Below are 23,265 nucleotides of genomic sequence, written 5' to 3' on the forward strand. Positions count from 1 at the left end.
AAAGAAATAAAAAAGCTGAGAAAAGAACTAGACAACTTTGACCCTTCCTTTTTTGAAGAAATTGAGGATCTGAAATATAACTACAGTGAAGAAGTGAAAAAAAATATTATTTTAGAGGAAAGATTAAAGCAGCTTTCTGAGGATTTTGGTATTCACGTGGATATTCCAGCCAGTATTTCTGGTGATTAGGCTAATGTTTAATAATCTCTGGATCAATACAGAAAATAATTAATACTATTATGTAATTGCCCAGAATTTATCTGGAGTCAGTATTTATCTCTACTAGTCAAAACAGAAAACCAGTCTTACCTCCCCTGCCTTGTTTATGCTTTAATGCAGAACAGTAATTCTGGGGATACACTGTTATCAGAAGTCCAAAGATTCCACTCAACCTAAAAGTTCATATGCTCTTAAAACAAGCTAAGTGTGCTAAGTTCCAGATCAATAATAATACATAATTTGTTCTTGCTGTCTACTGCTAGCATCTATCTCACCTATGGACTCAGGGTCATTGTGCTGGTTGTCTCTGTTCTTATGTCATTTGTTATTTTCTACCTCTAGAAAATTTCAGAAAATCCAAGAATGAAGATGTGAAAATAAGTGTGTAGTGTTTCAGCCAAACTAACTGCATTTTTGTAGATAAATGTACAGTTGCTTTGTAAATTTTTTTCATTTTTGTACAATAACAGACAAAAATAAAGCCCACTGAAAACCCTGTGTATTCTCACTTTTATTATTTGTCATCTTTTGCAAATACTTAACATGTTGCCCTTGATATACAGTTTCCTAATTTAGATGCAGTCATAAAAGCGATATTATTAGGCCAAGTCATGCCTCTTTCTAATTACAAAGGACTTCAAAATAGAACTAGTATACTTTCTACTGCTTACACTGATTTTTTTTTTTCTGTCCCAAAATAGTGGAAATACCTGCAAGATATAGCTTAATTAAGTTTTCAAGTACTAACATAATGCTGCAGCTTATCAGTTAAATAATACAGTGAAAAGTAATCATCCAAGAAAAATGGTTGCAACTTAAAAAAATTATCACATTTCAGACCTAATTCTGGTCCCAACTGAAATCTGCCTTTCACTGATGAGAAACACCTAGATCCTAAACCTGAATTCTAAATGTAACAGTGTTCTAATTACATTTAAAGTGCAACCTATGAAACTTTTACAGCTGATTGCATTCATTAAATAAGCTACTAGGACCAGCCAGTGTTAGACAACATACTTCTTACACTTAACCATAACAGTTTCAAGAAATAGGTTCAAAAGCTAAGGATTTTTCAGAACTGAATATTAAGCATGCTGAAAGCTAGATCTGTCTGCTGTGAATGTCACATTTCTTTTTATAAGATAAAGTTCTGCATAAATGACTAATTTAATTATAGTTTAGCCAGCCTGTTACCTAGGTGACAAGATGCTTTAAGAGTTCTCCGTGATAAACAAAAAATAAGAGGAATGCAGCACTGTCGCAGGACGACTGACTATCTTACAGTCCCGGACCATGTGGGTTTCGTGTGGTGCAAGGGAGGGGAGGAGGGGTAGAGGAGATATACTGCATGACTCCACAACTTGTTTCAAAGACCAAAATTTACTACAGAAGCTGCAATGGTACAAAGCAAGAATTCATATTAACAGAAACTCAGCTCAACTAGAATACTTATTTCTAATTACACTAAAAGGTATGCTAATAGTAACTACTTAGTAAACAGAAAAGGATAGCTGATTTATACTAACTGTAAATACCCAAATGAATGAACTAGGCAAACCAATTCTGATCGATCTTACTCACGCGTTGCCTCAGTGGCCAACATAACGCTCAATCCCAGGGAAGTAACTACAGGAGGACGTCCCTGTCCCGAGGGGTTCTGCAAGTTGGCAGACCCCCTGTCACCCACAAAGAGCCAAAGACAGCCTCCGGGGCCAACCTGTTTATACCCTTCAGGGGAAGGTGGAGGTGGAGTTGCTAGGCCAGTTGCAGTTCTCTTCACACAGGCGCAGTCTCTGGCTCTTGGCTGCTGCAGGGTTCAACTCTCCTCCATCATTGTTATGACAATCGCACCCACAGTCATGGGTTGGGGGGGGGGGTGGCTGAACACCCCCAATGGTAGGCTACCTGCCTCACGCACTCTTCAGCACTGAAGAAAGGAGTTTGAGTGACTGCGAATGACTGCTTTACTCTTGCAGTGGGGGTCCCAAGGAGAGATCCCATAGCTGGGGTAAGAAGGAGTTAATTCCAGTCTGCAGTGGGGCCCCAGCAGTGAAAGCAGGTGTTATCTCTCAGGGTCCTGATGAGGAGGAGGCAGTCCTGACCACAGCAATTAACACTGCCCCAGCAGTGAGAGGAGGCTTTTGTTTCTCAAGGTCCTGGGGCCCAAGCAGGCCTTATCTCAAAGTCTTGACGTCCTCTCTTTTGGAGTGTAAAACACAGGAATTCAGGCTACTTGTAACCGGCACCAAATGTGTGTGTGGGGGGAGGCTGGGAGCATCCCCCCACAAGCACACATCGCAATGAACTTAAAAGACAGAAAAATACTTCAAGCATCAAACTTGATATCTTTGAGTCTGTCAAATCTTTGACCATCTAGCTTTGAAAAGTGGTGAAACAAACTCTTTGGTTCAAAGTCACAGTCATATTTAGTTCTATTAAAAGAAATGACAACAGGCTGAGAATTCAGGTATGTCTCTGCAATTGGCCAGCATAAACCAAGATGATGGCGATGGAGCTAAAATAAAAGAAGTAAAATCAATTTAGAGATTGTGATATAGTAACCTAACAGTTTCCAACTACTGGGGCCCTGTGATTCTAGGATCCCTTGCATTAGGTCACTTATTATCCATCAGTGTTATCCATCATTTTAATGATTAACAAAGAAGCACAAAAGGCAAACTAGAACCCAGGTGTCCTCCACAGCTTCAGAACTTACATTAACTTGCCAGTTAATCAAAGATCACATTCTTATTAACAATACTTGTTTTATAGGTCAACGTTACAAGAAATAAATTACTGAAATAAAGAAGTCTTACAATGTTGAGTGATTCCTATACAGACAAGGAAGAAATCCATTATTTTATGTTCTCAATTACTTTAAACTATTAGCATAATGTAGATAATGAAAAAAAATTAGTATCTTGTCATTACAGTGATTACCATTCAGGGGCTTGACTAATTCTCCTGTCACCCAGCTTGCTAGGAGAATGTTTACTACTAAAGAATTTGGAAAACAAGGCAAAGGTGAATGGTAAGACATAACCAGCTAGTATAAATTATTATAGCACTTTCTAACTGAGCACTAACATTTTTCATTAACTATTATTAAAACTAGCTTAAGTCTTAAAAATTACAGATTGCAATTGCTAAAGCAAAACACAAGCAGCTTGTAGTATATCGCCATATTCCCACCACAAAACAAAACTCTAGTAGGTGCTAGAACACCAGAGCTTTACCTTCAAAGATAGTTACTCTGGAAAACTGGATCCAGTAGGCCGTTGCCCATTTGTTTTCTGAATATGACTGGACGTCAACATGTTACATTGGGAACATCATCATAGCATTTATACGCAAATAGAATTTTTGAAGACAAAATTTATCTGAATAGAGAATTAATCGAAGTTGTCACATCCTAACTCTTCCATCTCAAAGTACCTAGGAGTAATTTTTTCACCCAAACATAAGCAGCGGTAGATATTGTTATATGTACTTTATTTTTTTTATTATTATTTTTTTTACTTTTACTGAGTTGTTTTTTAAATGAGTTTTCTGTTGGGGACTTTAAAACCGATTTCTGCATGTCCATCTACATTTACCTTGATTAAACACCCGTCGTTGCAGTGCCACACAATTCCTTCAACTTTACCCTCACTGCAGCCTTCAAACCAGGACAATATATCATTTTGTTTCAAAGCAGGTGGGTTCTTTATTTCAAATGCTCCATGTGGTACAAGAAGATGTACAGGCTGTTTCTTGCTTCCTAATCCTATGTTAAAAGAAACATAAACCTTCCTGCTAGTCATGTATAACAATTTGAGCTAAGATTTTCCTCACTTTTGTTACTACAGCTATATTAAAAGTGCTCTATAAAGGTAGATTTCTATTAGATACTACAATGGTGTACTGCCTTTAAGTGAACAGTTAAACTTATATCTAAGTATTAAATGTAGCTGTGGTCTTCTCATGTAACATTTTTAATCTATATAAAATACATTAGCATGATAGAGGGATTATACCATTGTCTGTTTTGTCCTCATGCTCACCTCATCAACCAAAAAGCCACTAGATAAATTCTTTGTGCTTCAGATCAAGATCCCAGCACAAACATCTTAGTTTCTGAAAACCTAGTGTATTTTCTTACGAATACCAATTAATACTTAAGATGGGCTGTTAGCAAATACATTGCCTCATGGCTGACTGTTTGATGCAAATCTTCATCTAAGAATAAAGTTAGCAGAATTTTTTGTTGCAATTCCTTTAATTTCTAAGAAAATGCTTAGACCAGGTACTACCATTTTTCCTTTCCATCCTTGCAAGTTATCCTAACAGCAAAGTTCAGAAGTAAAAACTCACTTATGTTCAAACCTAATTGTTTTTTGTTATATGGCTTTTAAAGGGAGAAGCCACAACCACAATGTAGCTTAAACTACGCTTCCTTGAATAGTATTTGTAATATTTCATAATTAAAAACACTTGCAGCTCATGACTAACTCTAGGGGCTCAAGAAACAATGGCTGAAAAAAGCTTTCTGTTTTAATAGACGAAATAGTGTCAAGGAAGCAATTAGAAAAAAAGGCCAAGACAAGACACCAAAAGACAATCTTAAAAAAATAAATAAAGAAAGAATAATATTAGTACAACTTTTCTGTTCAGAATTTTTTTCTGGGAAATTCTCATTAAAAATGAACTGTGCATCATTAAGAGGTCTGGAAAGTACAATAAACATTAGTTCAAGACCACGTCTTCATTACTGAGAAAACTTACTTCTTTAACAATATAGCTCTTTTTCCTGTCAGGTGTCAGACATAGCTCTACGTCGACACAGCTGAGACATCAGTTTTAAGAACGGCATGAGTGGTTTCCTCTAGCTACACACATGCAAACCTGAGGTTTACCCTGCACTTTTATATCAAGAAGGCTATCTTCATATAGAAGCTTATACTGTTCTTTGCAAGAATAACACTGCTCCTCTTTGCTGAAAGACTAAAGCAAAGCATCTCTATGGTAACTCCCAGAACATGAAGGTGGAAAGAGGTGTGACAGACATAAACAGACTCATGACTACTCAGCTTTTTGAAAGTATTTTAGGTGCCATCCTGTGAGCATTCTTTGAGCTATTCCTTTCTTTCCTTTCTAAAGAGGTTACATTACTAGCTTAGAACATACAACTTTTTTTTGTTAGTCAAAAAAAAACCAGTGTATTTTTCAATCAAAAGTATTACTCAGTACAAAAGTATTCAACAACAAACCATACTTACCATATGGATTTGCATTAATATTAGTTCCAATAAGCTCCAGTGTTTGTTCTAAAAGGTCTGATAATGGCACTGGACTGATTTCCAGAAGCCCAGGGTCTGCATGGTGCTTCAATACCAGCGCTATTTCAGCATCATAATTTATAACAGATGAGTGCCAGCAATACTGTTTACTATTTTTCTCCACAGGCACCCAACCTATGAGAAAACATTGTATTTTACCAAAGTAAATGTATAAATTTATCAAATGCTTATTAGAACTGTACATGCATTAAAAATCAGTTACCTTAATTATAAACAGAAAGAGTAACAGGAAAAACTGTGCTGTATCTCTGAAAAATGTCAAATGAACTTAAAAATGATAACTATGATTTCAGCTGAAGTTTTCTAAGACTGTTCAGTTAACTGTCACAGGTAATTATTTTCACTGTATCAAAACAAAAGCTTACTGAAAAGTGAACAAATGATATTCAAGTTGTTTTCTGAATATGCTACTACTACATGTAACTTGGAAACTAATTCTAATTCACTTCAAAAACAGATTTTTTTTCCCCCATTTTAACTGTGCTGTGCCATACACACCTGGCATATGTCCATTTTCATCAGGCAAAGGATTCCCATTAGAGAACTGTATTTCCTTTGCTGGAATCCAGCAATCTGGAACAGGCTTAAAATCCTCTTCAATATTCCAAACAAATTCTAAACATATAAGTGTGACATTTAGTTTCTGGCAAACTATTAGCCAATTTTACATTTTCATCCTCTTTAAATGTAAGTATTAAAATACCATAATGTGATCTAAACTTTTTTTTTAAAGACAGTAGTCCCAGTTACGTTGTACAAGCACCAACACTTGGCGTATTCTGACAGTCTAAAATTAGGATGGTTTAAAGTAGCATAAAAGCCTTTGGGAAGTTTAAAAATTCAAAATCAACTCAGATTCAGAAATAACTGCCTAAATAGCCAACATTATATTTAAACTAGAGCAAGAGAAGTAAAGCTAGGAATGACATTAAAAAAAAATTATGGAGTAGAATCACTGACATTTCCTACATTAGACCAGAGGTGTTTTTCCAACTGAAATACTTACATTACCAAAGCAGGAAAGAGATCTTCACTAACCTTTGCAATCTTCCAATGAATACAAGAATCGTTTAAACCTTTTTTCAGCTTGTTTCTTGGGTTTTCTATCCAACCTGGCCCACAGGTACGGCTGCCCTAGAGATCCCAGAGGTATAAAACCAGCAGTTTACTTAGGTAACTCTACTCTGACTATATAAAAAGTAAAATATCGATTTTCTTCTGTCACTGAAGAAATTTAATATCCAAAAATACTATTTAAATTAATAATTTTAATTATTGTATATAAATCTAAAATCTATTTGTAGAATCTTACCTAGCTTAATACTTAAAATAAAGTTTTCTTACAATTTTGGGCAAAGGCAAGAACAGACTACCCCAGCGATACAACGAACCATAGCCTTCTCATTTCTTCCAAACCTCCCTCTCCTTTTTTAATCCTCTGCAAAGAAATTAAATACCTGTTTTATAAGTTTTAGTGTACAAGGAAGGTTTAGTGATTGAAAATGTTAAACTAGAATAGCACAGTTCCTTGTTTTGCATGTAAATTTAAACTCCATGTATGCTGAAGACTAAAATCCGTAATTTTATAGATGTCTACAAAACTGTGTTTACAGTAAGTATAACTTTATCGTCAAGCTGTTTAATTAAAAAGTTAAGTTTCCCAGCTGCTGTATCCCAGAAAACATAAAATAAAGGTGAAAACTAAGCAAAACATAAGGCTACTAGACAACATGAGAAATATGCATATGGATCTTCCATTACCTTTATAAGTAGTTACATAACAGCAGGTTCCATCCACCTTTTCAGTAGGAATTGCATTGTATATATCCGCATCTAATGCCTTTCGATTTATAGTTTCAGTTGCCAAAACTTTAAATGGCTGAAAAGAAGAGAGGTATTTTAAACCCTAATCACTGATATTTTACTGCCTTGGATTCTTGCTTGTTACAGCTGGTCTTTACAAAGCCAGTATTATAGATTAGAATTGCTAATACTACCTAAACACACCATTATTTCTTCAAAACATTAGTTTGGAAAATGCCCTAAGACAAAAGAACAAAGGCAGTCTACTTGCAAACTACTTCCCCCTTTTCCATTCTTGATTATATTTAGAGAAGACCTTGCCTTCCACTTTAAATAGTGCCTATAATCTAGAAGGGTTCCAGCCCAATGCTACAAAATTTTGAAATTTGCCTTCCTGTATTACTATGGCAATTAAAGTTCATCATGTATCTAATGACTATTTGCTCCTAACTTTTAGTTTGGAACTGAAAGTCAGTAGTAGTTGTGCAATACGTGTGAGTGTTAATGTTAAAAAAAACGTTAGTGCGATACATAGATCAGTGGGATGTAAGGTGGCAGAAGCATCCCAACATTAAATACTTAATGTCAGTGTTGTCAACTAAACATTTTTCCCCTTAAAAGAGCAAAGAAATAAGTGATCTGGGGGTCTGCAACTATTCCAAATTTCTATGAAGTATATGACTCAGTTTTAATAGGATTTCGGTTTCAATGAAAACATGATCATTTGTGTTTAGCTTAAAATATTTTCCTGTATAATAATCATCCACCCTTCTCTCCCTAATCAATTTTGAATTATAAGCTCTTTCAATCAGTCTTCTTCCCCTGGATAAAAAAAAAAAAAAGTCCTTCTCTTGCAAAAGTCTCTGAACACAATTCATAGGATTTATAGCAATAAGAACCTTCTTTTAGATCTCGGGAACACATAACTTCGATTGGGCTCGATTATTTTCACGTTTGTAAGCTTGCAGCCTCAACTGAACTTTAATCTTATATCATAAGCCTCACAGTACTTTTTGATAAAAAAAATAAGGAAAGGGAAAGACGCTTGTTTTTCCCCACCAGCCTCCCCGTGCGGGAGGGTTTCACACAGCGAGGCCCGCTCGCTGGAGCGGCCTCCCGCCGCGCCGTTGCTGCTCCCCACGTTTAGTAAAGCGCACCTAGATACGCCTCGTGGGGAGGGGGCGCGACGGGGCAGAAACGGCGTCCCACCCTCCCTCCCCGCACTACCCGAGGCAGGGGGGAGTCCGCCCGGAAACCTCCGCAGCGCATTTTGCTCCAGGCCTAGCGCGAAGCCGCTGCCACCAGGGAGGCGGCGAAAGAAGGCGGAGGAGCGGAGCCCTCCTCGCAGCCGCGGCCCCCCGCCCGGGCCCCGGTGCCACGCCGGCCACCTGGCGCTCCCGCTTGGCCGAAGGCTCCTCCTTCACCGCGGTCACGAACAGACACGGCACCTTCTGCTGCACCGAGCCCTTGCGGCTCATGGCCGCGGCCGCGCCGCGCTCCCGCCGCCGCCAGCCGAGTCGAGGGCCGCGCCGCGCCTGCGCTGCGCCACGGCAAACGTCGTCCGCGCCGCCGCCGCCGGCGCGTCAGGCTGTCGCCTCCGACGGGGAGGAGGGTGGCGCCGCCACTCTCCGCCTCCCTGCCCGGCCGCAGCCGCGGCGGCCGCGCTGTGAGGGGAGAGCGGGGCCGGGCCGCTATGGCGGGCAGCGCCGCGACCCCGGCGGTGCTCGGCGCCGCGCGGAGGCGCCCGGCCGCCCCCGGCGGGAGGGGCCGTTGGCCGCGCGGGGGGCGGCCGTTGGCGCTGCTCTCCGGCTCTTTCCTGTGAGCCCTCAGTAACGCAGTCTTTCCCCACGCTGCCACCCCCCCCCATACTTGCAGGCTGCTCCGTATCTGGATCTTGGGCACGGATAGCCTGTCACCAGGTGTAGTTACTCTCTGCGTCTGATTTTACCTCCGTCAGGACAAATCCCCCCCATTTTCGTACTCAGGCTCGCTGCGTTTGTATGCAACTTTTGAATTAATTCTTCCTGACCGTGGCCTCTTCTGTGGCTCATTTAGGCATAGCCACATAGCTACAAGTAGTTGCTGCTTGGATAGGCCTTGGCAAGGTTAACGTTTTCTTACTTGTGCTCATTTCTGCCCACCGCTAATTCGTTGTTCATTGCCTTCATTTTCTCTAGTTTTCTTTCTGCTGTGTGCTGAAGTCAGTTGTGGGGCTTGCACAAGTCTCTTGGAGCCTTTTCACATCGTTTCTCTATTTAAAGCCCTCACCAGGAATACCTAACTTGATCCCAGGAGGCAGGTTCCTTGTGTACTAAGGTAAATCAATCCTTTATAAATAATCCTAGTGAGTAAGTCGCAGTCATCAGGCATCCCGGTATTTTTCTTCGTAGTGTTAGTCCGTAAGCCACCTGTTGATATTCAGGTTAATGGTCTCCATATAGAAACTGAGAGAATTCCAGTTGTTTGAACTTCTTCGTACCTCTTCCCCAGCTGGTGTGTAATCACTGTCGAACCAGTTTTGTAGTAGCAATTTTTGTGCCTGTGTGGTCACTTCCACCTGCTTTTCATTGCTGGCAGATAGACAGTAGTACTCTGAGTATTCACTGGTAATAAGCCTGTCCATTCTGGGGGCAGGAAATGTGCCAGTCACGCATGCTTCCTGAAGTTAGTATGAATCTCTATTCCTCTTTTTTGCCTTATATCTACAAATCCTACCTTCTAGTTCTCTTCTACATCCCCTGCACCTTTATTACTCTTTAAGCTGTGGCATCCTTGCTGTTGAGTGAGCTAGCTGCTCTTTTTCTGCTCCTCCTTCTACGTTTTGCTTCTAAAATCGGAGGTTTTGATCCAGCGTGCTCTGAAGTGTTTATTTTGAAGTCAGTGATGCCACTCAATGTTGCAAATTAACAGTATGCCTCACCATTTTCCAGGATTAAAAGTTTATTTTCACCTCTACATATTTTTTGGTCAAAGGCAGCCTAGGACCTGAATAAGAAAACAGGTGTTGATTAGTGACCCCAGTGTATATTGTTCTTTCTGCTTTAGCTTTGGGTGTGGATATTATGGAAGCAAGAAAAAGCAATTAATGCTAAAAACGTAACACCCAACAGTACACTAACAAGAAGCTGCAAGTTTCTTGCAAATCCAAAGAAAGAGATGTGATTAGAAAACCAGTGGGCAAAAGGATTTTGTTTAAAAATTAGTCCAACAATAAAATTTGTATTTGGGATATCAAAGATTGGTTTCCAAGGCCACCACTCCTGCAGCAAATAGTTACATGGAAGTTGGGTATTATCTAAGGCCTGCCAGTGGGTTTGTTCCATTTTACATCAAAGAAGCACTGGGATGGGAGACTATTTGACCACAGTTTGTTTTTTCCCTACCTTATTCTGGAGCAATGGAAGGAAGGAAGGTGTCCAAGCCAGAATGGCCACATGATGTCATTACGCTGATGTCACAAGAACTGAAGGAACAATGGGACGCTGCGAAAGTTCAGCGTTCTGCCCTGGCTAGCAACCACTTTCAACAGTTCAACAAACCTGGAGAAGGTACCACCTCGGTAGTTTAAATGTACTTATTTTAAGTGTAATTTTTAGATGCGCTGTCAGTTGCAGTTTTGTTTCAAAAGAGAAAAAGAGCTAAGGTTCTGAAAGCCCAGTTTTCAAGGAAAACTACTGTTTTCAGGAGAAATTTAAGATTTTCTTATATATTGATAGCTTTTACATTTTTGTGGGTACTCTACTTATATAAAGAGAGTGGCCTAGAAGCACAAGAGGTGAAAATGGCAGAAATTGGAAATGATCGATATTTCTATTTTTATTCAACCTGCACAAAGGTAAATATCGTAGATTTTAGAGTGGTTTGCATCCTTGATTTTTTGATGCACACATATTTAAAGAGAAGTTTAGTGTGTAAAGTTAGGCATTGATTTGTAACTCTGTCTGGATCTTGGCAGCATATGTAAATCAAATATCTGATTTGCAGAAGTGATGAGAAGAGCTAATTGTTCTTAGGTTAGATACTCATTACTCCTGGGAATTGGTCTCAGACACTCAAATGACTACATGAGTGAAAAATCTGTAAACACTGCATAAAGATCACTCATCACTCATTTTTTCTAAGTGGGTCAATATTATGGTAATTCTGAATAAGCAAACCGTATTTATAATTTCTGCACATACTGACTACCTGAAGTTCTGTAAAACCAGTTACTTAGAATCAAGTCATTCAAAGTGATGTCCTCCTTTGCAGAAATATTTCTACCCCACCTGGTAAAAATCAAGGGGTGGGTGTAGGAATCTTTGTTATTGCATCCATTTCAGCATCAGAGACAGCCTGTCTCTCAAGCACTAATGCCTACAAATCCCAGCGTGTTTTAGTGGATGGCCCAGTTGTACGGACTACATTCCAGAAGTGCCATAGTTTAGCGAGGCCGCTCCTAGATCCAGCTATTAATGTCTGGAACTGGGTGGAAAATTATCTCCCAGAAGTAGATGGGAATGTCCCCATCTACTTTTGGGAGAGTTCAAATCTTTTTAGGCATAGCTTTGTTTTGCATGAAAAATTAGACAGAGAAACTCATTTAGTAATGGCTGGTAGCCTGACATTTACAACACTCAGCTGTTCGTATCTGCGGTAAAAACCTGAGTTTCCCGTATTCTGGGTAATGTTCACGAGCGTTTGCCTATTTAGAATTATGAGTTTGTTTATCATGTAGGTGAAGCAGATACCTCAAGGAACTAGTATTTTACAGTGAAAAACTGTGTCATGGAGGGTCAAGTGAATTGCATAATCAGAAATGATACTAAACTTTGCAAACTCTGATAAGGCAGAGATATAGCAGAAAGAAAAATTGTTTTGACTAACACAAGTGATGCTCATAGTGAAAGTACCATTATGCAATAGTGCGCAGCCTTTCAGAACTAGAAAAATACTGATCAATAGAGGGAAAGCAGCAATATGATTATACTGTGGAGTAAAGCAGCAATCATGAAAAGACACCATGTAGATTTTCTTTCTTTACCATTATGCCCTTATTTGTCGTTATATAAAAACTGCTGGGAGATGTTGCGAGTCATGTAATGACTGCAGCCTCAGCACATCAAATCCTGAATATTTTCCGTAGCTTGCAATATTTGTCACTATAATACTGTTGTATATTGACTGCTGTATTATCTCCCTCATTAATTAAAAAAAAAAAAGTTTTAAAAGAGGAGATGCACATTTAAGCCAGCCACTAATATATGGGAATTAGCGTGACCTAGCCTCAAAATCGTCTTTTTCCTCATTAGGGTTCCAGGTCTGTCACTGTGAAAAAGCTCTTGGCTGTGACACTGTGTGCTCATTATGGAGAGAGGGGAGGTGTTCACATCTGATTTGCAGGGTTAGACATATAGAAATAAAGGTAGAGTAGCAAGTCCCTTGAAGAACATTTTTTAGTCTGAAAACAAAAGTGGTTTACCTTTGCTGAGCTGACACCTCAAATGTGAAATGGAACAAAAGAAAAGGTTTTTTTCTTTTTCTTTTTTGGAAATCCAAGTCTGAGAAGCCTGTACAAGGTTTACAAGTCCCCAGATTTTTACTCTTTCAGATTGTAATAAGCATCTTTCTGATTTTTGGTTTTAACTCCTGTTTTCCCACAATCCCAACTCCTTTAATGATAAGAAAGTACTAGTATAAGATTTGCATTTGAACAGCAGATTTAATCTGAGGTAGTTCTGATTATCCCATTATGCAGAAAAAGAAACAAAGCATACAGAAATTAAGTGTATATGGAATACATGAAAAATAATAGAACTTTTCTTCCCAGCATCTCATAAAAAGTCTGCAGTACAGTAAGTAGACTGCCTTACTCTGATTCTCATTGGTAAGTTTTACATCATTGACTTAACTGTAGATAACTTTAAGCTTTCTAAAATACCAGAATTTGGTCTCATGAAGTCTTAGTCATATGTTTACAACAGTACCACTTGTATTAATCATTGTATGGTCCATTTTTATTATTATTTTTACAATATCTGAAAACTGTTCATTTTCTCCTATAGCAAAAGTACAACATCTCATGTTTCTGGGAAACGCAGCCATTAGGCTGTGTGAGGATCAGTTGTGTCTTCCATCATAGCAAGCCTCGTAATATAAATGGACTTTTTTTGCCACCTAGTAGCAGTGAGTAAAAATATTTTCTCAATAATTTGGTTGTTAAAGTAAATACATGAAAATGTAATTAAATTTCTAGTGCTTACATAATATATGTTAAGGTCAAGAAATGTAACATTGCAAATAGGACAGGTATGATCTATCACATCGAGTTAAGGAACTGTAATGATCAAGGCAAATAAAGAATTGTAATGGTGTTTGAGTAGGGTTGCCATATGAATTTCTTTAGCTGTCACGTTAGGAATTTTCATAAATATCAGTTGCATGAGAGAAGAAGTAACAAATGGCAATATAGGTTGCTAAGATGCATCAAGTAAAATTGTGCACTAACTTCATTTGCACTGCATTTTTGGAGTATTATATGCTTGTTTGCAGTACATAAGAAGTATAGGGTCAGATCTAGTCTGAAGATTTTGTTTTATAAGAAATCATTAATCTTTTAGGCCTTCTGTTAGCATATGAGCTTTGGTAATATTTGTTCTTTGTCAGTTACTTTAGAGCTTTTGAATTGGTAGAGTCTTTTCAGGACTTCGCTCTAGAACGTTTTTCAGGGACTAAAGTAGTACAGTACTTCCCTTCCCTAGAGCATACCAAATTCAGACTCAGATGTTGCTCAGTGAATCTTACAACAGATTACAGTTGTATGTGCTGTCAGGACGCTTTCTCCACTGTCCTTTTCAGGTACTTAGGTAGAAATAAATTTTCATTTTTCAAACATATAGGCAAGCCAATTAAGTTTTTTGAAATAATCCATTCTCTCTGAGGAAGTTATGTCATTCTCTTAATGTCAAAAATACCACAAAAGTGTTTCTTTACTACTGTGAACTGATGACTGCCCTGCAACTACCAACAATCTAAGTCGCTATTTCTGATACAAATAACCTAAATTCTTGGTCTGAAATGGATGCAGTATGGAAATATTTCTCTGTAAATTGAGGATAGGTAACTATGAAATGCAAATGATTAAGAAATATATATATTTTTTACCTTTTTCAAAAAATATATTTTTTTTGAAATAAAGCTATCTGGAAACTTTTTTGTTTTCTGTGAGCATTTACAGGTTGAAAGATTGTATCCATTCTCTCCAATGCTCATGACAGCACTTTTGTAGCTTTTCTTGTAATGCTAGAGACATCTTCTCTGGATTTTGACAGTTTGGGAAATGAGGCAGGGAGCACTCATTCAGTTCAGCCCTGAACTTGATGAAACTGTCCTCCAACACTTGCGTGGTGCTCAGCTCTGCAGAGAGGTATGAAGTAAGTCTCTCTCAAGGTTTTACATGGGAGCTGTTCCAATTTATTATCACCTTGGATCTGAGACACCCACCTTCAAAACATGTCTGAATTAAGCAGAGCTTGGAGTTGAACCAGTTATATATAATTTGTGGATGATCTATGTCGACCTCTCTTTTAACCTGGAGATGAGAAATATTTTCCAGCACAAGTCAAGATAGTCATGTTACTTAAAAAGAAAATTTCAATTTTGACAAATGGTATTTCTTCTTTTACCGAAAGAAAAGAAAAGAAAAGCCTAACACCCATCTTGTTTAGAGGAAAAAAAAGCAGCAAGATGAGTGTAAGAGTTCATTGCTTTTGCAAAAGCCAGGCATTCCCATAGTAAAGGGAAACTCTTTTAATTTTAACCTTCATGTCAGTAATGAAGCAAGCAGTGAAGCATTCAATATGTCTAAATAGTAAGTTTTGACAAAAAATATGCTGGAATTTTTATGGAGATAAATGCCTGATACTCATTTAACCTCTCCTTTTTGTGAAGCACAGCTTTCATGGTGTTATATGCAACTCCAGGAATTAAAGTTCAGTGAGCATTTCAAATGAGATGCAAATGACTTTTGTCTTAGAGAATTCAAATCAAGTGATAAAGATGGATTTGAGGTTCTGTACACTTAATAAGTAATCTTATTTGAAAAAAGCCCTTGGGAAGACACTGGTCATGAGTTTTATTGACAAATTCAAGATGATGGCCGGATTAGGTCAGTAGTTAGAAATACTAATAAAATATTCATAAAAACTAACACCTGCAGAAAATTTTTTCCCCCTTTTTTTTTACTTAGGTATTTACTAGATTAACTCTCTCTATATAAAATACTGAAAATGGTTAGTACCCAGGTAATTATTTAAGAGAAAGGAATATAGGGGGAAAAGGGGTGGAAGTTGGTAGGGCCAGTAGTAGCAATATGTATTGGTAGAGCATTTTATTAGTTTTAAATTACATAAAGATGAAATGTCCCTTGTGTAGACAGCATAAGATTCCAATGCTGCATGTGCAGATGTATTTTTAGTATCATTTTCCTGTTCAGTGATTTTGAATAAATTTTTTGAGCTTGAATATTGATTGCATGCTATTTAAACACAGTAATAGTTCTTAAGGCAGTATAGTTCCTCTTTTAATATCTGAAAAGAAGATTATTTCTAGGAAAAAAAAAGTTAAAAGTTTTTTTTTTTCTTAGTCCTTCCTAAGAGGAGCTCATGTCAACTTTTTGCCAGAATTACACCTTTATTTTTGGAATCATCAAATATAGAAATTAAGTTAGTTAACTCAATCTCTGGAGCTGTAGCTACTACATATGGTATTCTCAAAGGGTATAAGATTGTGTTTTAGGGAACAGGAATGGGAATCCTGGTAGACAACTGGAACAGGGACCAGGGTAAGAGTCCAGAGCAGGGAATTAAGACATGTCAGAAATCAGGGAGAAGCAGGAGTGAGGGCAAGAGTTGGCGTGACTTACAATATATACATGAACAGGAGGACTAAATTATAGTTGTTCACTGACTTTATCTTTAAAGCTGTAGACTGGTGTCACAAAAAAGCCTATAAAGATATCCACTAGGAAACAAGCACCTTGTGTTCCTGAAATTCCCTCAGGAAAAGGTAGACTCATTTCTGGCTATGTTGAGCCTAATTAACTGCATAGGAGCAAGGCAGGAGCTTAAGTACTGTTTCTATCAGAGTCCATACTGCTTTCAGTACAGTTCCTAATAAAACATTGGCCCCCGCCAGCTAGCACTGCTGTAAACACCTCTTGGGCACGCTTTTGTGTATGACGTGCACCAGAGACTATGCCCAATATGTACTATGGACAAAGGCACCCTATTTAAGAGCCATGTCTTACCAGTTACACCCAGGGCTAGAGAAAGGGACCAAAACGTTTTTTATTTACTGAAATAGGTGCAACTTAAAAGTTCATGTGCTCCACAATAACATTGCAAATACTAAAATGGCATTTATTAATTTCAATACTGACAATTTGTCTTAAGATAGTTAAAGTCTGATTTGTCTTTGGCTATCCAAAACTAATAATACCTGATTCTGGACAGTGAGAAAGTCTCTGTCAGGTTAAAGAGTTATATATTGCCTTGCATGTGATAATTTCACTATTGCAGATCAGATTTATTGTAAGGGGTTTAATGCGATAAGCATGCACACATGCTGCTCTTATGCAAGCAAGAAATGCACAAGGATAACAACAATTGGAATAAAAGAAAATGCCCTTGCCTCCTGTTATTTCTGTGGAACTGGAAAAAATGTTCAACTGCAATATTTTTAATATAGTATACAGAATGCTTATTGTTCATATTTGCACATTGGTCAGCTCGAACGATAGAAATAAACTCATCATTTTTATTTTCAATCAGTTTAATTTCCTGGTTCTCAGAAACTGCTATCCCAGTACTGAAATACTTTTGCTACTAACATTATGGGTGTATATAGATTTCTAAGGAAAATCAGATCTTCTCTGATTTTTTTTCTAATTTAGTGTAAATTATTTTTATAAACTTTATCTTCTTTCTCAAAATCTGTATTTTCTATTTAGCAAAGAGAGTTGTGATTTAGAAAATTTTGATAGAAAAAGCAGTCTACAAGCTAAAAATGAGTAATCTAGTGCTTGCCACTGCTGTATTCTTCAAAACTACCAATTATTAAACACGTTTAGAATATTTTCCCAGGTGGGGTCATAGATTCCTAAATTCACTTGCTCACCTGAGCCCAGGAATTACTAATTGCATGTTTTCCTGTATTGTAAAACATCTACAAAGGGATTGGAGGAAAGAAGGTTACTGACTCAAATTCATCTATCCGCCAGCCTGGAAGAGATATCCAGCCTTTTTTAAATAGAATGTAATAATAGGAATACACCTTTTCTCATAAGGCTTTATTCAGCGGTGCATTGTCTTTCCATTCATGGGAGCTAGTACACGTCTTTTCGTACTTTCTATTTTTGCAAGATTTACCTTTGCCAACCTCTGCAGAAGATTTTTCCTGAAAGGCACAATTGGACTATTTGCTGATTCTTTAAATATGATAATGATTTCAAAACTTTACCTGCCAGAGTGAAGCTGCATTTGCTGTTCTAGTTCTCACTTAATAATTATCACGCTGTTTTCTGCAGATACCACATTGCAACAGGATGTCCAAGAAGGGATTCTACATCCAGCCTGTAGTCAAGAATCACTCAAAAATCAGGAGAATATTTTAAGACCAATTCACCCTCCATTGATTATAAACATTAACCACCAAGAGGATGAGGAGGATGATGAAGAGGAAGAGAATTGTAAACATGATTTTTTTCTTTTACAAGGCAATAGAATGGACTTTTCCAACTCTTTTGCAATATAGTTTGCAACTGATTTGTTATAATAACCATTACATTTTTAGCAAAGAGTTGTTGCCAAGTATTTAGAAATAGTTTTCTGCTAGTCCCCAAATTACTGAATCTAGTAGTCACTAAATGAGCATAACCCAAGATTTTTTAACTCCTGTAAAATGTCTAGCTTTATGTTTTAATTATGGTGTAATTCACCATCTCTTTTTCATTAATTTGAGTATAAACTGAGAGCCACAATTCACATGACCATCAAATACTGTGTTCAGAATTTCTCAAAATTGAGGGATGGTCTGAGCTATTAGCTCTCTGTTATTTAAGAAGACATATTTTTATTATCTTCTTTTTCATGTCAAGATTCCCAGTAGTTTATAATATGCATTGGCTGAGGACATATTGTGTGTCTTAACTTTAACAAGTACGATATCAGTTACTGCTGGAAAATATTTAGCAGGGATTTACAGTAGCAGTTCAGGAACTGTTTCATTTTCATGACAAAGAAAAAGGCTTCTGGTGCGTACAGCTCCAAATATTTTCTGTACTTCAGGACTGTCTGAGGTTATGGGATACTCATGCCATGAAAATTACCAGATTAGAAGGTACTTCTCATTTGGAAGACATGATTTTGAGCAGGGATTAGGGCTATACACACTCATCACTGAAGGTGAAGTCACAGATTTAAGGTTTGTTTACAAAAAATAGTTGCATCTGTTCAACTTGAATCATTTTTTCAACTGATTGAAAAATCATCTGGCTGAAATCCCTCTGTAGACAATCTCGCTTTGTTAAGAAAGGTACTCTTAAAGGTAATGAAGAGAATTCATACAAAAGTCGTCACTAGTTTAACTGAATGTATTTATAATCAAACCTGTAGTTAAACCTTTGATTTTGTCTCACTTAGGCAAGTCTTTTATGCATGATTAGAGATTCATAGGGATTGAATGAATCGTATATCCCGAGAGAACAAAAGCGAGAGAATTTCATGCTGGCATGTGTGCATTCTGCAGGTTACTGTGCTGGTTCTCAGACAGCCCCAAGCTGCCCTTCACCCCCCACCTCCCTGCCCTTCAGGTTGGATAGCAGTGGCTGCCTGTCGTTAATGCTTCCTAAACCTTTTTCAGTCAGAACAAGACATAATTAATTTAAACAAGATAAAAATAGGGCTTTGCTAATCCAATTGACTTTAACTGAGACAGATAAGGAGCACTCACACAAGCAGCTCTGCCAGGAGACATTAGAGGATAGTAACTTTGGGCAGAGCTATTGTGACAAGCAGTCCCTGGGGATATGTTTAATCAGAAGATTTCTATTTGGGTGTAAAAGAACAATTTTTTGAAAATGAGTACTGAAGATGATTTTGAATCATTTTGAATCAACAAACATTAGCTTTTTAATATGTGTTGTAACTGAAATTCCATTGCACTTGGAAATATCTAATATGTAAGGAATAGTTTTTCTGTCCGGAAGCACAGGTTGTAGTGGGGAAGAAAATCGTGATTGAAATGAAATTCATTATGGTATTTGGTCATTAAGAAATGTTGAAGGTCTTTGTATAGGTATAATAATCTTTTTAAAATATTTCCTACAGATGTTTCCTATTTGTTGGCTAAGACTGCTGCAGACATTGAGGAGGAAAGAGCAATAAAGGAAATGTGCTGTAAATCTGGTAAATATGAAATTAGTGACTCTTTCCTAAACAGTAATGTTGCCAATGTGGTAAACGTTTTTTTTTTCCCTTTTGGGGGGTATGGTTAGGAGAGTATTACAGGATTCAGTCTCTTCAGGAACACCAATTAACAAAAACTGTGTCTTCAGCTCTGGAAGATGAGCTACTACCCTTGGAAGCTGTCAAGAGAGATTTGCAGAAAGGCAAGTACTTTTCATCTTCCGGGACAGTGTTTACTCTTTTTAAATTACTGTTACAGGGGGAGACTACTAGATAGTTTACCCCTCCCTCCTCCCCTTTTTATTTTAGTGAAAATAACAGATTACATGTAAAAAGGTGCATGAAAGTCCTTCATTAATTTTTCCCTGCATAAATATGGTCACACACATGGTGACTCGCTGGTATTGACTGTAGGTGGAAAAAGTAGAAATAGTCTGACATTAATCCTGTGTATACTTTCCTGAGATCCATGACATAGGTCTTTCATATAATTTTTCTTTAAGATTAATATTTACCTGGGCTAAAATTAACCATCCTGAAGTGGGCATCTACTTTAAACTTGTCATATAGACTCTCCCTGTTGTAAATTGAGAGATAGGTACTCCTATAGGACTATTCATCGCATCATAAAATAGTGTCAAAGATAGATAAGATGAATCACTTTCTCACAGGTGCACTGCCCTCTCTGACTATCTGTGGTGTCTAGATGACTATACTTGCTATATATGGAACTTTTAGATAACTAAATTTAGATTAAATAAGTCCCCCTTTAAGTATCTTATGAAATAAGGTTACATTTTCTTTTGAATATTGGGCCTTATCCAACATAGTTAAAGTCAAAGAAATACAAATTAATAAATATTTATCACCTTTATTTTTTCCTTGACCTTTGACAAGGTGGCATGGCTGAAAAATCTATATTTTTTATTGAATCATTAATAGTATAATTCCTTCTTTTGAGAGAGGTTTATGGTTTTAGTATTCCAAGACACTAGAGTAATTAGTAGGCGAGCCATTAAAAACTGCTGGAGAAAGAATGACCCGCTACGTTTAATTAAAAAAAAAAATCATTGTTTTACAGTAGTTGAAATTTCGGGGATAAAATCTTGATTAATCTGCTTTATATAAAATATATTTGAGCAAGAAGATGTGGTAATGAAAAGCTGTAAAAGGAAAAATTCTCACTATCTTGAGTAATACAGGCATGGGAAGTCATGGTTTTTTTGACTGACAGCTTTTTCTAGTCTAAATTGTTTGATAGATTTGGGCAAAAAATGTTTTTCTTCTTCTTGTTTATTTCTACATGTAAAATGTTTATGTTATCAGAATAGTTTTGATAAGGTTTTCTGGCAAGTATTTAGAAATATTTAGACTATATACAAGGAAATCAGTCACATAAATATTTCTAACTTTTAGTACGGGTGTTTTTGTATAGTTAGATACAGTTTGGAAAAGAGAGAGATTTGTCTCCCTAAAACATTTCTTCAGTTAAGTTCTTTAAGGTTTTAGGTGTTATAGGGACATGCATGTTAGAAATACCATAAATTAGATAAGGTGAGATTCATAATCATCATTCATGAGAATTGTCTTCTTTAGCATGTGTATTGTGACATGTTCTAGAAAACATAAAGGCTGTATGTCAGGTGCCTGAGACAGTACCCAAATGATAAGAGAAAAAAGAACATAAGAGGTTAAAGGAAATTTGCTCTAAACTAATTACTGACTCATAGAGGCTGCTGGGAGGAAGAGAATGACACTGTCATTCACTGTGCTTCCACACAAGCAGCTAAAATATTCCTTCTGCTGACTTTCCAGGTGATGGTAATACAATTCCTACAACATTTAATAATTCAAAAAGACAAGGAATGACTTCAGTATCGTTAGAGGATAGTACCAGAACTGATCTTAGAACATTTGAAAGTGGAGGTAATATATTTTAGCATATGCTTTTCATTACTGAATATCCTTTGGTAGATAAGGTAACTGAATATGCATGCATTATTCACCATTTTATATTTTGGTTATTCTTTGTTCCTTATTTTCTATATACTCTTTCTCATACTGCACCATTAATTATAACAATTAAAACACTTTATAATTCCACTTCTCTTAAGATTATAGTAAACAAAATATTTTCTCTTTATTGATTACAGTTATTTTTTCCCCTTGATTTTAGAAAAGAAATGGCTCTGTGAAGTTATAAAAAAGCAAGTGCAGAAATGCCTACAAGTTTATATGTTTTCAAAGACTGTTATGTTTGAGAGACTATTCCTAATTAAGATGAACAGGCTTTGTATTTTTCAGTAGTCACACAGAGAAATATTAAAGCTCCAATCCTGCATTTTGTACTGTGGGAGCTGATCCCTCTGCACAAATACAGTTGACATTAATGAGGATACAGCGTTTTGCCTCATTGACTTCAGTATAGAATCATGTCATTAAGGATGAAGAATGGCTTTTATATACTCCATGAATTTATGTTTACCTAACAGTATTAACTCCTATTTCTTTGTAAATATTTATTAGTAGCAAAAATAGGAATTATTGCTGTATTCTTTTTTTTCTTATTCTATCCAAAATAATGCAGTACCATGCTAAATATGCTTTGTCTAGCTTTGAGCAAGCTGGTATGCCTCTTCCAGCTCCAGAACTGTATTGCACAGTACAAATGTGTCTTAGATACTGCCTCTTTCCCTGTGACTTCTATGTGCAATGCTTATCTTTCTTTTAGATATTCTTTAATATGGTTAACAAAAAGCAATTCTATAATTAAATCTCTGTTTATACCCATATGAATTAAAAGCTTTTTCAATAGACTGTTTATCAGAATTTTTATTGGCTTTATTGTATCAGTTATTTGGTTTCATTATATTTTTTTACAATTTTTATTCATTTTAGTGAATATTTAATGTAATTATAAAAATGACACACTCTTTGCATTGTTTACATTTAAATTTTCAGTGCACTCTTCTGTATAAATAATTTTGTGATACTCATTTTCTATAGGAGGTGATTGTTTTGCGGCACAGAGAAACATATTTGTTGAAGGAAAAGGAAGTGAGGCATTAAAAGGGGAAAAAGAACCAATTATATCAAAATATTCAAATGTGAAAGGTATTTCATTATTATCATATATTTTTAGATGAGTTTTTTTTTTGTTGTTCTGCAAGTGGACTGGACGTTATATACTTTGCATAATCAATGTGAAGTGAAGACTTCTATTAACAGTACAATTTCTTTCACTGAATGACAACAGCAACTGTTGTATGTTACGGCCCAGTTCTGCTCCCTGTGATCAGTTTGCATCCTCTGTTAAATTCAGTGTGAGCATGAACAGTCCCTGAGTTGGCAAAATCTTTCTGAAGCCCCCGTTTGATCATGTGAAATGCTGTGCACTTCCAACTTCCATCAAGTAAAAGAGATTTGTAGGTAGGTGGTATTTCACAGAAAATGAGCCTTAA

The 23,265-nt window shown here is 36.9% G+C and overlaps 3 protein-coding genes across 5 annotated transcripts in view; 2 read left to right on the plus strand and 1 right to left on the minus strand.

Annotated features, from left to right (window-relative positions):
- Positions 1–717, plus strand: part of CEP290 (centrosomal protein 290) — a 54,909-nt gene extending 54,192 nt beyond the window's left edge. For all 3 annotated transcript variants that reach the window (XM_067312836.1, XM_067312851.1, XM_067312845.1), the window contains one exon: positions 1–717. In XM_067312836.1, coding sequence (XP_067168937.1) covers positions 1–189 — 189 coding nt within the window. In that variant the 3' untranslated portion in view covers positions 190–717.
- On the minus strand, positions 712–9,049 carry RLIG1 (RNA 5'-phosphate and 3'-OH ligase 1). The gene is made up of 7 exons (XM_067312890.1): positions 8,750–9,049; positions 7,320–7,437; positions 6,597–6,692; positions 6,057–6,173; positions 5,478–5,672; positions 3,816–3,985; positions 712–2,734 (listed from the first exon to the last, which is right to left on the minus strand). The coding sequence occupies exons 1-7, from the start codon at positions 8,837–8,839 to the stop codon at positions 2,546–2,548; spliced, it is 975 nt and encodes a 324-aa protein (XP_067168991.1). The 5' UTR covers positions 8,840–9,049; the 3' UTR covers positions 712–2,545.
- Positions 8,838–23,265, plus strand: part of C1H12orf50 (chromosome 1 C12orf50 homolog) — a 19,827-nt gene continuing 5,399 nt past the window's right edge. The window contains exons 1-8 of the mRNA XM_067297129.1: positions 8,838–9,190; positions 10,831–10,909; positions 13,406–13,526; positions 17,926–18,087; positions 19,727–19,804; positions 19,894–20,007; positions 21,620–21,730; positions 22,811–22,918. Coding sequence (XP_067153230.1) covers positions 8,838–9,190; positions 10,831–10,909; positions 13,406–13,526; positions 17,926–18,087; positions 19,727–19,804; positions 19,894–20,007; positions 21,620–21,730; positions 22,811–22,918 — 1,126 coding nt within the window. The remainder of the gene's footprint in view (positions 9,191–10,830; positions 10,910–13,405; positions 13,527–17,925; positions 18,088–19,726; positions 19,805–19,893; positions 20,008–21,619; positions 21,731–22,810; positions 22,919–23,265) is intronic.

The sequence above is a fragment of the Apteryx mantelli genome, chromosome 1 (genome assembly GCF_036417845.1).
Source record: "Apteryx mantelli isolate bAptMan1 chromosome 1, bAptMan1.hap1, whole genome shotgun sequence".
In the NCBI taxonomy this organism is placed as follows: Eukaryota; Metazoa; Chordata; class Aves; order Apterygiformes; family Apterygidae; genus Apteryx; species Apteryx mantelli.

Excerpts from the sequence above, each read along its gene's own strand:
- RLIG1 (XM_067312890.1), bottom strand. The coding sequence starts at position 8,839 with ATGAGCCGCAAGGGCTCGGTGCAGCAGAAGGTGCCGTGTCTGTTCGTG. Across the intron at positions 7,438-8,749 it reads CGGCCAAGCGGGAGCGCCAG|CCATTTAAAGTTTTGGCAAC; the intron begins GTGGCCGGCGTG and ends TCTTCTTTTCAG. Across the intron at positions 3,986-5,477 it reads TATTAATGCAAATCCATATG|GATTAGGAAGCAAGAAACAG; the intron begins GTAAGTATGGTT and ends CTTTTAACATAG.